The 13,066-nt window shown below is 44.6% G+C and overlaps 1 protein-coding gene across 2 annotated transcripts in view; it reads right to left on the bottom strand.

The window, feature by feature from the left end:
- Window positions 1-13,066, bottom strand: part of hecw2b (HECT, C2 and WW domain containing E3 ubiquitin protein ligase 2b) — an 81,638-nt gene that overhangs the window by 24,708 nt on the left and 43,864 nt on the right. Inside the window, exons 3-9 of one of the 2 annotated variants that reach the window (XM_055930287.1) lie at window positions 11,003-11,110; window positions 10,293-10,387; window positions 8,868-8,943; window positions 6,020-6,189; window positions 5,403-5,542; window positions 5,117-5,214; window positions 3,759-3,974 (exon numbers count right to left, since the gene is read on the bottom strand). In XM_055930287.1, the coding sequence (XP_055786262.1) occupies window positions 3,759-3,974; window positions 5,117-5,214; window positions 5,403-5,542; window positions 6,020-6,189; window positions 8,868-8,943; window positions 10,293-10,387; window positions 11,003-11,110 (903 nt within the window). Of the gene's footprint in view, window positions 1-3,758; window positions 3,975-5,116; window positions 5,215-5,402; window positions 5,546-6,019; window positions 6,190-8,867; window positions 8,944-10,292; window positions 10,388-11,002; window positions 11,111-13,066 lie in introns of both variants that reach the window. The other variant, XM_055930286.1, reaches the window with a different exon arrangement.

The following is a 13,066-nucleotide window of genomic DNA, read 5'->3' as shown; positions in this document are numbered from 1 at the left end:
TGATAGTTACATGAAACATACTAATAGTATGACGGTTACATGAAACATACTAACAGTATGACAGTTACATGAAACATACTAATAGTATGACGGTTACATGAAACATACTAATAGTATGACGGTTACATGAAACATACTAATAGTATGACGGTTACATGAAACATACTAACAGTATGACGGTTACATGAAACATACTAATAGTATGACGGTTACATGAAACATACTAACAGTATGATAGTTACATGAAACATACTAATAGTATGACGGTTACATGAAACATACTAACAGTATAACAGTTACATGAAACATACTAACAGTATAAGTTACATGAAACATACTAACAGTATAAGTTACATGAAACATACTAATAGTATGACGGTTACATGAAACATACTAACAGTATGAAGGTTACATGAAACATACTAACAGTATGACGGTTACATGAAACATACTAATAGTATGACGGTTACATGAAACATACTAACAGTATAACAGTTACATGAAACATACTAACAGTATAAGTTACATGAAACGTACTAACAGTATGACGGTTACATGAAACATAGTAACAGTATGACGGTTACATGAAACATACTAACAGTATGACGGTTACATGAAACATACTAACAGTACGACAGTTACATGAAACATACTAACAGTATGACGGTTACATGAAACATACTAACAGTATGACGGTTACATGAAACATACTAACAGTATGGCGGTTACATGAAACATACTAACAGTATGATGGTTACATGAAACATACTAACAGTACGACAGTTACATGAAACATACTAACAGTACGACAGTTACATGAAACATACTAACAGTTACATGAAACATACTAACAGTATGACGGTTACATGAAACATACTAACAGTACGACAGTTACATGAAACATACTAACAGTATGACAGTTACATGAAACATACTAACAGTATGACGGTTACATGAAACATACTAACAGTATGACGGTTACATGAAACATACTAACAGTATGACAGTTACATGAACTAACAGTATGACAGTTACATGAAACATACTAACAGTTACATGAAACATACTAACAGTTACATGAAACATACTAACAGTATGACGGTTACATGAAACATACTAACAGTATGACGGTTACATGAAACATACTAACAGTACGACAGTTACATGAAACATACTAACAGTATGACGGTTACACGAAACACACTAACAGTATGACGGTTACATGAAACATACTAACAGTATGACGGTTACATGAAACATACTAATAGTATGACGGTTACATGAAACATACTAACAGTATGACGGTTACATGAAACATACTAACAGTATGGCGGTTACATGAAACATACTAACAGTACGACGGTTACATGAAACATACTAACAGTATGGCGGTTACATGAAACATACTAACAGTACGACAGTTACATGAAACATACTAACAGTTACATGAAACATACTAACAGTATGACGGTTACATGAAACATACTAACAGTACGACAGTTACATGAAACATACTAACAGTACGACAGTTACATGAAACATACTAACAGTATGACGGTTACATGAAACATACTAACAGTATGACGATTACATGAAACATACTAACAGTATGACGGTTACATGAAACATACTAACAGTATGACGGTTACATGAAACATACTAACAGTATGGCGGTTACATGAAACATACTAACAGTACGACAGTTACATGAAACATACTAACAGTATGACGGTTACATGAAACATACTAACAGTATGACGGTTACATGAACTAACAGTATGACAGTTACATGAAACATACTAACAGTATGACGGTTACATGAAACATACTAACAGTGTGACGGTTACATGAAACATACTAACAGTATGACGGTTACATGACACATACTAACAGTATGACAGTTACATGAAACATACTAACAGTATGACAGTTACATGAAACATACTAACAGTATGACAGTTACATGAAACATACTAACAGTATGACAGTTACATGAACTAACAGTATGACGGTTACATGAAACATACTAACAGTATGACGGTTACATGAAACATACTAACAGTATGACGGTTACATGAAACATACTAACAGTACGACAGTTACATGAAACATACTAACAGTATGACAGTTACATGAAACATACTAACAGTATGACAGTTACATGAAACATACTAACAGTATGACAGTTACATGAAACATACTAACAGTATGACAGTTACATGAACTAACAGTATGACGGTTACATGAAACATACTAACAGTATGACGGTTACATGAAACATACTAACAGTATGACGGTTACATGAAACATACTAACAGTATGACAGTTACATGAACTAATAGTATGACAGTTACATGAAACATACTAACAGTTACATGAAACATACTAACAGTTACATGAAACATACTAACAGTATGACGGTTACATGAAACATACTAACAGTATGACGGTTACATGAAACATACTAACAGTACGACGGTTACATGAAACATACTAACAGTATGACAGTTACATGAAACACACTAACAGTATGACGGTTACACGAAACATACTAACAGTATGACGGTTACATGAAACATACTAACAGTATGACAATTACATGAAACATACTAACAGTATGACAGTTACATGAAACATACTAACAGTATGACAGTTACATGAACTAACAGTATGACAGTTACATGAAACATACTAACAGTTACATGAAACATACTAACAGTTACATGAAACATACTAACAGTATGACGGTTACATGAAACATACTAACAGTATGACGGTTACATGAAACATACTAACAGTACGACGGTTACATGAAACATACTAACAGTATGACAGTTACATGAAACACACTAACAGTATGACGGTTACACGAAACATACTAACAGTATGACGGTTACATGAAACATACTAACAGTATGACAATTACATGAAACATACTAACAGTATGACAGTTACATGAAACATACTAACAGTACGAAGGTTACATGAAACATACTAACAGTATGACGGTTACATGAAACATACTAACAGTATAACAGTTACATGAAACATACTAACAGTATGACGGTTACATGAAACATACTAACAGTATGACAGTTACATGAAACACACTAACAGTATGACGGTTACACGAAACATACTAACAGTATGATGGTTACATGAAACATACTAACAGTATGACAATTACATGAAACATACTAACAGTATGACAGTTACATGAAACATACTAACAGTACGAAGGTTACATGAAACATACTAACAGTATGACGGTTACATGAAACATACTAACAGTATAACAGTTACATGAAACATACTAACAGTATGACGGTTACATGAAACATACTAACAGTATGACGGTTACATGAAACATACTAACAGTACGACGGTTACATGAAACATACTAACAGTATGGCGGTTACATGAAACATACTAACAGTATGACAATTACATGAAACATACTAACAGTATGACAGTTACATGAAACATACTAACAGTATGACAGTTACATGAAACATACTAACAGTATGACAATTACATGAAACATACTAACAGTATGACGGTTACATGAAACATACTAACAGTACTAAGGTTACATGAGACATACTAACAGTATAACAGTTACATGAAACATACTAACAGTATGACAGTTACATGAAACATACTAACAGTATGACGGTTACATGAAACATACTAACAGTATGACAGTTACATCAGACATACAGACAATCATAAAGACAACACAGCTTTAGGACTTTTACCCAGGACGTCTAGCTCGCCTCCCGCCCCCCGGGCGCCACTCCAGACACCGTCTCCATCCCTGTGGACCTCTCCGTTGAGCAGGGAGGAGTAGGAACCTGTAGGAGAGGGGCCCCGGGCCCTGGAGGAAGGCTGGGGGTCTTCATCGTCAGAGGGGCTCCCAGGGTCCCCGTTCACTGACAAACCCAAGATGGAACCCATGGCATCAGGAGAGCCGTCTGTCAGGGAGGGAGGCAGGGAAGGAAGGGAAGGAGAAAACAGGTTTACCTTTAAAACTCACACACAGCATTTAGTTGATGGGTGTGTGACATTCAAAAGTCATGAATATAATATGTAATTTAGCAGACGCTTTAATCCAAATATATATAATCAGTCTAACATAAGCGGATCAACACAAAGCCTCTCCCTCTCAGATGTTATTACTTTAGTATGTCCTTCTGTCATGCCCTCTCCCCTGCCCTCTCCCATGTCCTTACTGCCATGCCCTCTCCCCTGCCCTCTCCCATGTCCTTACTGCCATGCCCTCTCCCCTGCCCTCTCCCATGTCCTTACTGCCATGCCCTCTCCCATGCCCTCTCCCATGTCCTTACTGCCATGCCCTCTCCCATGTCCTTACCATCATGTCCTTACTGCCATGCCCGCTCCCATGTCCTTACTGCCATGCCCTCTCCCATGTCCTTATTCCCATGCCCTTACTGTCATGCCCTCTCCCATGTCCTTACCATCATGCCCTTACTGCCATGCCCTCTCCCATGCCCTTACTGCCATGCCCTCTCCCATGCCCGCTCCCATGTCCTTACTGCCATGCCCTCTCCCATGTCCTTACTGCCATGCCCGCTTCCATGTCCTTACTGCCATGCCCTCTCCCATGTCTTTACTGCCATGCCCTCTCCCATGTCCTTACTGCCATGCCCTCTCCCATGTCCTTACTGCCATGCCCTCTCCCATGTCCTCTCCCATGTCCTTACTCCCATGCCCTCTCCCATGTCCTCTTCCATGTCCTTACTGCCATGCCCTCTCCCATGCCCTCTCCCATGTCCTTACTGCCATGCCCTCTCCCATGTCCTTACTGCCATGCCCTCTCCCATGTCCTCTCCCATGTCCTTACTGCCATGCCCTCTCCCATGTCCTTACTGCCATGCCCTCTCCCATGTCCTCTCCCATGTCCTTACTGCAATGCCCTTACTGTCATGTCCTTACCATCATGTCCTTACTGCCATGCACCCTCTCCCATGTCCTTACCGTCATGTCCAGAGGTCATGCCCTTACCGTCATGTCCAGAGGTCATTTACCGTCATGTCCAGAGGTCATGTCCTTACCGTCATGTCCTTACCGTCATGTCCAGAGGTCATGTCCTTACCGTCATGTCCAGAGGTCATGTCCACTCTGAACTGCAGCTGGCCGCTCACATGGTCCGTGGGCAGACGACGACACAGGGCATAGCTTAGCGGCTGGTCCCTGTGGATATAAACACACATTACAAACCATTCAGACTCAGCTGTAGGTCAACATGACCAATACATGGTTATTTAAACGTTACAATGATTACTATTGATTAAATAAGGTCTAGTTACTAAGGACAGTGCTGATGCCGGTAAGAAATGTATCTCTGAGTGTGTGTGTGTTGTGGTTTCCAGTTGACTCACTCTGCATTAGGTCTCTCTAGCAGCCTCTGCACTGGGATGGTCAGCTGACCCAGGAAGCGCTTGATGATTGGTCGGCTTTTAGAAAACTTATCCTTCACCTCGATTTCCAAGACATCCGTCATCAGAGCCACAAACGTGTACTTCTGACAGAGAGAGAGAGAGAGAATTGGAAAGCATTATTTTACAGTGTATATATATGTGTGTGTGAGAATATGTGTTTGCGCTCTAGCGTTTGTGCCTGTTTGCCTGGATGTGTGTGTGTGTGTGTGTGTGTGTGTGTGTGTGTGTGTGTGTGTGTGTGTGTGTGTGTGTGTGTGTGTGTGTGTGTGTGTGTGTGTGTGTGTGTGTGTGTCTGTGTGTGTGTGTGTGTGTGTGTGTGTTTGCCTGGATATGTGTGTGTGTGTGTGTGTCTGTGTGTGTGTGTGTCTGTGTGTGTCCGTGTGTGTGTGTGTCCGTGTGTGTGTGTGTGTGTGTGTGTGTGTGTGTGTGTGTGTGTGTGTGTGTGTGTGTGTGTGTGTGTGTGTGTGTGTGTGTGTGTGTGTGTGTGTCTGTGTCTGTGTCTGTGTCTGTGTCTGTGTCTGTGTCTGTGTCTGTGTCTGTGTGTGTGTGTGTATCACCTCTCCGGGCCAGACAGGGTTGGTGGTGTTAGATATGATGGCGGAGCGGCGCTCCTGTCCGTGGTGGGTGAAGGTGGGGAAGCCACTCTTCTTCCCAGGGTGGATGGACATCTTCAGGTAGGGGTCAGGGTTAAAGAACATCCCCTTCTTCAGACCCAACGCACGGATATCTATAGAGAAAGACACATACCATGTATACTGTAAATTTACTGTAAATATACCGTAAATATACTGTAAATATATAAAGCTCATAGGTATCTACACAGATACAGCTGTGGAGTTATACAATATACACACACAGAATAATGAAATAATAAATTTATTTTAAACACAATAGGATCTCTACAGAGAGACTCAGAGAGAGCTCTACTTCATAATGTATACCAGGGGTCGGTAGACAACTCTGGTCCAGGAGGGCCTGTATACCAGGGGTCGGTAGACAACTCTGGTCCAGGAGTGACTGTATACCAGGGGTCGGTAGACAACTCTGGTCCAGGAGGGCCTGTATACCAGGGGTCGGTAGACAACTCTGGTCCAGGAGGGCCTGTATACCAGGGGTCGGTAGACAACTCTGGTCCAGGGGTGGCTGTATACCAGGGGTCGGTAGACAACTCTGGTCCAGGAGTGTCTGTATACCAGGGGTCGGTAGACAACTCTGGTCCAGGAGTGACTGTATACCAGGGGTCGGTAGGCAACTCTGGTCCAGGAGTGACTGTATACCAGGGGTCGGTAGACAACTCTGGTCCAGGAGGGCCTGTATACCAGGGGTCGGTAGACAACTCTGGTCCAGGAGTGTCTGTATACCAGGGGTCGGTAGGCAACTCTGGTCCAGGAGTGACTGTATACCAGGGGTCGGTAGACAACTCTGGTCCAGGAGGGCCTGTATACCAGGGGTCGGTAGGCAACTCTGGTCCAGGAGTGACTGTATGTATACCAGGGGTCGGTAGACAACTCTGGTCCAGGAGTGACTGTATACCAGGGGTCGGTAGACAACTCTGGTCCAGGAGTGTCTGTATACCAGGGGTCGGTAGGCAACTCTGGTCCAGGAGTGACTGTATACCAGGGGTCGGTAGACAACTCTGGTCCAGGAGTGACTGTATACCAGGGGTCAGTAGGCAACTTTGGTCCAGGAGTGACTGTATACCAGGGGTCGGTAGACAACTCTGGTCCAGGAGTGACTGTATACCAGGGGTCAGTAGGCAACTCTGGTCCAGGAGTGACTGTATACCAGGGGTCTGTAGGCAACTCTGGTCCAGGGGTGGCTGTATACCAGGGGTCGGTAGGCAACTCTGGTCCAGGAGTGACTGTATACCAGGGGTCGGTAGGCAACTCTGGTCCAGGAGTGTCTGTATACCAGGGGTCTGTAGGCAACTCTGGTCCAGGACTGACTGTATACCAGGGGTCTGTAGGCAACTCTGGTCCAGGACTGACTGTATACCAGGGGTTGGTAGACAACTCTGGTCCAGGAGTGACTGTATACCAGGGGTCGGTAGACAACTCTGGTCCAGGAGTGACTGTATACCAGGGGTCGGTTGACAACTCTGGTCCAGGAGTAACTGTATACCAGGGGTCGGTAGACAACTCTGGTCCAGGAGTGACTGTATACCAGGGGTCGGTTGACAACTCTGGTCCAGGAGTGACTGTATACCAGGGGTGGCTGTATACCAGGGGTCGGTAGACAACTCTGGTCCAGGAGTGACTGTATACCAGGGGTCGGTAGACAACTCTGGTCCAGGAGTGACTGTATACCAGGGGTCGGTAGGCAACTCTGGTCCAGGAGTGTCTGTATACCAGGGGTCGGTAGACAACTCTGGTCCAGGAGTGACTGTATACCAGGGGTCGGTAGACAACTCTGGTCCAGGAGTGACTGTATACCAGGGGTCGGTAGACAACTCTGGTCCAGGAGTGACTGTATACCAGGGGTCAGTAGACAACTCTGGTCCAGGAGTGACTGTATACCAGGGGTGGCTGTATACCAGGGGTCGGTAGACAACTCTGGTCCAGGAGTGTCTGTATACCAGGGGTCGGTAGACAACTCTGGTCCAGGCGTGACTGTATACCAGGGGTCGGTAGACAACTCTGGTCCAGGAGTGACTGTATACCAGGGGTCGGTAGACAACTCTGGTCCAGGAGTGACTGTATACCAGGGGTGGCTGTATACCAGGGGTCGGTAGACAACTCTGGTCCAGGAGTGACTGTATACCAGGGGTCGGTAGACAACTCTGGTCCAGGAGTGTCTGTATACCAGGGGTCGGTAGGCAACTCTGGTCCAGGAGTGACTGTATACCAGGGGTCGGTAGACAACTCTGGTCCAGGAGTGACTGTATACCAGGGGTCAGTAGGCAACTTTGGTCCAGGAGTGACTGTATACCAGGGGTCGGTAGACAACTCTGGTCCAGGAGTGACTGTATACCAGGGGTCAGTAGGCAACTCTGGTCCAGGAGTGACTGTATACCAGGGGTCTGTAGGCAACTCTGGTCCAGGGGTGGCTGTATACCAGGGGTCGGTAGGCAACTCTGGTCCAGGAGTGACTGTATACCAGGGGTCGGTAGGCAACTCTGGTCCAGGAGTGTCTGTATACCAGGGGTCTGTAGGCAACTCTGGTCCAGGACTGACTGTATACCAGGGGTCTGTAGGCAACTCTGGTCCAGGACTGACTGTATACCAGGGGTTGGTAGACAACTCTGGTCCAGGAGTGACTGTATACCAGGTGTCAGTAGACAACTCTGGTCCAAGGAGTGCTTGACAAGAGGTCAAGTGCAGTAACACATCTCAACCACAGGGAGGCAGTGCAGATCACACCAGACCAGTGTAGATTGAGACAAGCTACCAATCAACAATAACTGACCTGATAAAGTGAAGCTGACGAGTTTCCGACAGTTCTCTGTCACTGATTGGCCCTCAGCTTGACCCTCGGCTCTAACCTGGCAAGGAAACAACCAATGGGAGATGAGCTGTGACGGGAACTCAACCAATGAGAGATGTTAGTATAGGACAAGATAATACCACAGACATGAGACTTATGGTTGAGAGTCAACAAGACTGGAAAATATACCATCAACACAGAGCAGTACAGCACAGTGTAACAATGAGATATTTTGGAGAGTGATATATAGGAGGGTCAGAGAGAGAGATCAGGTGGACTGGGCATCTGGTAATCTGTCAAATCCTGTCATAAAACCAACATGGCTGCCTGCCAGACGCTTCCTCCGATTGGAAGATTAACGCTCTGAATTTCATATCAAATTAATTTATGCCAGCTGGTATTAGTGAACTCAGGAAGTGATAGGGATGAAGGGAGGGAAGGAGAAGGAGAGGGGGAGGTTTGGAGGGTGGGAGAGGGGTAGGGGGGTAGGGATGGAGGGGGGGAGGGAGAGGGGGAGGTTTGGAGGGAGGGAGGGAGAGAGAGGGAGAGGGATGGTGCGATGGAGGGAGGGAGGGAGAGGGGGAGAGGGGGGTAGAGGAGAAAGAGAGGAGGGAGGGAGGGGGGAGAGAGGAGTGGAGAGAGAGATGGAGGGGGTGGAGAGAGAGAGAGAGAGAGAGAGAGAGAGAGAGAGAGAGAAAAAGAGAGAGAGAAAACACCATTCTAAATATAACCTATATTTATGTTTATTTATTTTCCCTTTTGTACTATTTGTAAATCATTACAACACTGTATATAGACATAATATGACATTTGAAATGTCTATTATTTTGTTAATTTGTATTGTTATTTCACTTTTGACACATTCAGAGTGATATCTAATATAGTCCAACTGACACATTCAGATTGATATCTAATATAGTCCAACTGACACATTCAGAGTGATATCTAATATAGTCCAACTGACACATTCAGATTGATATCTAAGAACACACAGACACAGACACACACACACACACACACACACACACACACACACACACACACACACACACACACACACACACACACACACACACACACACACACACACACACACACACACACACACACACACACACACACACACACACACACACACACACACACAGGTATAGAGGGAGCTCTTTTCTTCTTATCTTCTCCATCTCTCTCTGTCTCTCTCTTTCTCTCTCTCTCTCTCTCTCTCTCTCTCTCTCTCTCTCTCTCTCTCTCTCTCTCTCTCTCCCTCTCTCCCTCTCTCCCTCTCTGTCTCTCTCTCTGTCTGTCTCTCTCTCTCCCTCTCTTGCCTAAGATGCAGCTACACCATCTGGCATACAGTTACTTGATACATAAAAACTCCTTCATAAACAGACAGACAGACAGACTCACAGGAAGTCCTGGGTTGTTGACGGTGATGCAGGGGGTTGTTGCTCTCAGGCCACCACTCACTCCATGGTAGTACTTAAAGCAGATCTTAGTCTCAGCTGAGGAAGGAACCACACACAGACAGCTTCTATTGTTCTAATCATCCTGAACACACACACAGAAGACTTCTATTGTTCTAGTCATCCTGAACACACACACAGACAGCTTCTATTGTTATAATCATCCTGAACACACACACAGACAGCTTCTATTGTTCTAATCATCCTGAACACACACACAGACAGCTTCTATTGTTCTAATCATCCTGAACACACACACAGACAGCTTCTATTGTTCTAATCATCCTGAACACACACACAGACAGCTTCTATTGTTCTAATCATCCTGAACACACACACAGACAGCTTCTATTGTTCTAATCATCCTGAACACACACACACAGAAGATTTCTATTGTTCTAATCATCCTGAACACACACACAGACAGCTTCTATTGTTCTAATCATCCTGAACACACACACAGATAGCTTCTATTGTTCTAATCATCCTGAACACACACACAGAAGACTTCTATTGTTCTAGTCATCCTGAACACACACACAGAAGACTTCTATTGTTCTAATCATCCTGAACACACACAAACAGTCCTTCATAAACATTAACACGCACACACAATACACACACACACGCATGACACACACACACTATACTCACGCTCCATGAAGTAAGGTCCAGGCTCCAGCCTCCAGACGATCTGTCCTCTCTGGGTGCCGTTCACCCCGCGGTTCTTAGAGTCCCACACGTTGGCAGGACACGTCTCATCTGGGGAGGGGACACACACAGTCACATCACTGATATAGGCTGTAACAGTGCTGACTTAGGCCATAACACAACTGACAGCCCCATACATTGGCAGGACACGTCTCCTCAACAGTTTTACTGAATCAGACGTAACACAACTGACACGTGGTGTTTATAAATGTTTTATTTTTATTTCACCTTTATTTAGTAACGAGGCAAGTCGGTTAAAAACAAGTCTTATTTACACTGACGGCCGACCCCGGGTCAAACCCGGACGACGCTGGGCCAAACCCGGACGACCCCGGGTCAAACCCGGACGACGCTGGGACAATTGTGCGCTGCCCTATGAGACTCCCAATCACAGCCGGATGTGATACAGCCTTGATTCGAACCCGGGACTGTAGTGACGCCTCTTGCATTGAGATGCAGTGCCTTAGACCGCTGTGCCACTCGGGAGCCCAAGAGTACTAATGACAGGCAGAAACCAAGCTGAAACAGGCCCTAACAGTACTGATGTAGACGGTCAGAGAACTGACACACACCATGACACAACTGACAGGTCTTAATGTACTGCTGTAACCTAGTGTAACAGTAGCTGATGCTGTAACCTAGTGTAACAGTAGCTGATGCTGTAACCTAGTGTAACAGTAGCTGATGCTGTAACCTAGTGTAACAGTAGCTGATGCTGTAACCTAGTGTATCTGATGCTGTAACCTAGTGTAACAGTAGCTGATGCTGTAACCTAGTGTAACAGTAGCTGATGCTGTAACCTAGTGTAACAGTAGCTGATGCTGTAACCTAGTGCATCTGATGCTGTAACCTAGTGTAACAGTAGCTGATGCTGTAACCTAGTGTAACAGTAGCTGATGCTGTAACCTAGTGCAACAGTAGCTGATGCTGTAACCTAGTGTAGCTGATGCTGATGCTGTAACCTAGTGTATCTGATGCTGTAACCTAGTGTAATAGTAGCTGATGCTGTAACCTAGTGTAACAGTAGCTGATGCTGTAACCTAGTGTAGCTGATGCTGATGCTGTAACCTAGTGTAACAGTAGCTGATGCTGTAACCTAGTGTAACAGTAGCTGATGCTGTAACCTAGTGTATCTGATGCTGTAACCTAGTGTAACAGTAGCTGATGCTGTAACCTAGTGTATCTGATGCTGTAACCTAGTGTAACAGTAGCTGATGCTGTAACCTAGTGTATCAGTAGCTGATGCTGTAACCTAGTGTAACAGTAGCTGATGCTGTAACCTAGTGTAACAGTAGCTGATGCTGTAACCTAGTGTAACAGTAGCTGATGCTGTAACCTAGTGTAACAGTAGCTGATGCTGTAACCTAGTGTAACAGTAGCTGATGCTGTAACCTAGTGTAACAGTAGCTGATGCTGTAACCTAGTGTAACAGTAGCTGATGCTGTAACCTAGTGTATCAGTACCTGATGCTGTAACCTAGTGTAACAGTAGCTGATGCTGTAATCTAGTGTAACAGTCACCGATGCTGTAACCTAGTGTAACAGTAGCTGATGCTGTAACCTAGTGTATCTGATGCTGTAACCTAGTGTATCAGTACCTGATGCTGTAACCTAGTGTAACAGTAGCTGATGCTGTAACCTAGTGTAACAGTAGCTGATGCTGTAACCTAGTGTATCTGATGCTGTAACCTAGTGTAACAGTAGCTGATGCTGTAACCTAGTGTATCTGATGCTGTAACCTAGTGTAATAGTAGCTGATGCTGTAACCTAGTGTAACAGTAGCTGATGCTGTAACCTAGTGTATCTGATGCTGTAACCTAGTGTAACAGTAGCTGATGCTGTAACCTAGTGTAACAGTAGCTGATACTGTAACCTAGTGTATCTGATGCTGTAACCTAGTGTATCAGTACCTGATGCTGTAACCTAGTGTAACAGTAGCTGATGCTGTAACCTAGTGTATCTGATGCTGTAACCTAGTGTAACAGTAGCTGATGCTGTAACCTAGTGT

The sequence above is a fragment of the Salvelinus fontinalis genome, chromosome 7, assembly GCF_029448725.1.
Source record: "Salvelinus fontinalis isolate EN_2023a chromosome 7, ASM2944872v1, whole genome shotgun sequence".
Taxonomy (NCBI): domain Eukaryota; kingdom Metazoa; phylum Chordata; class Actinopteri; order Salmoniformes; family Salmonidae; genus Salvelinus; species Salvelinus fontinalis.
Note: the sequence above shows the minus strand (reverse complement) of the source record. Positions and strands in the feature narration are given on the sequence as shown.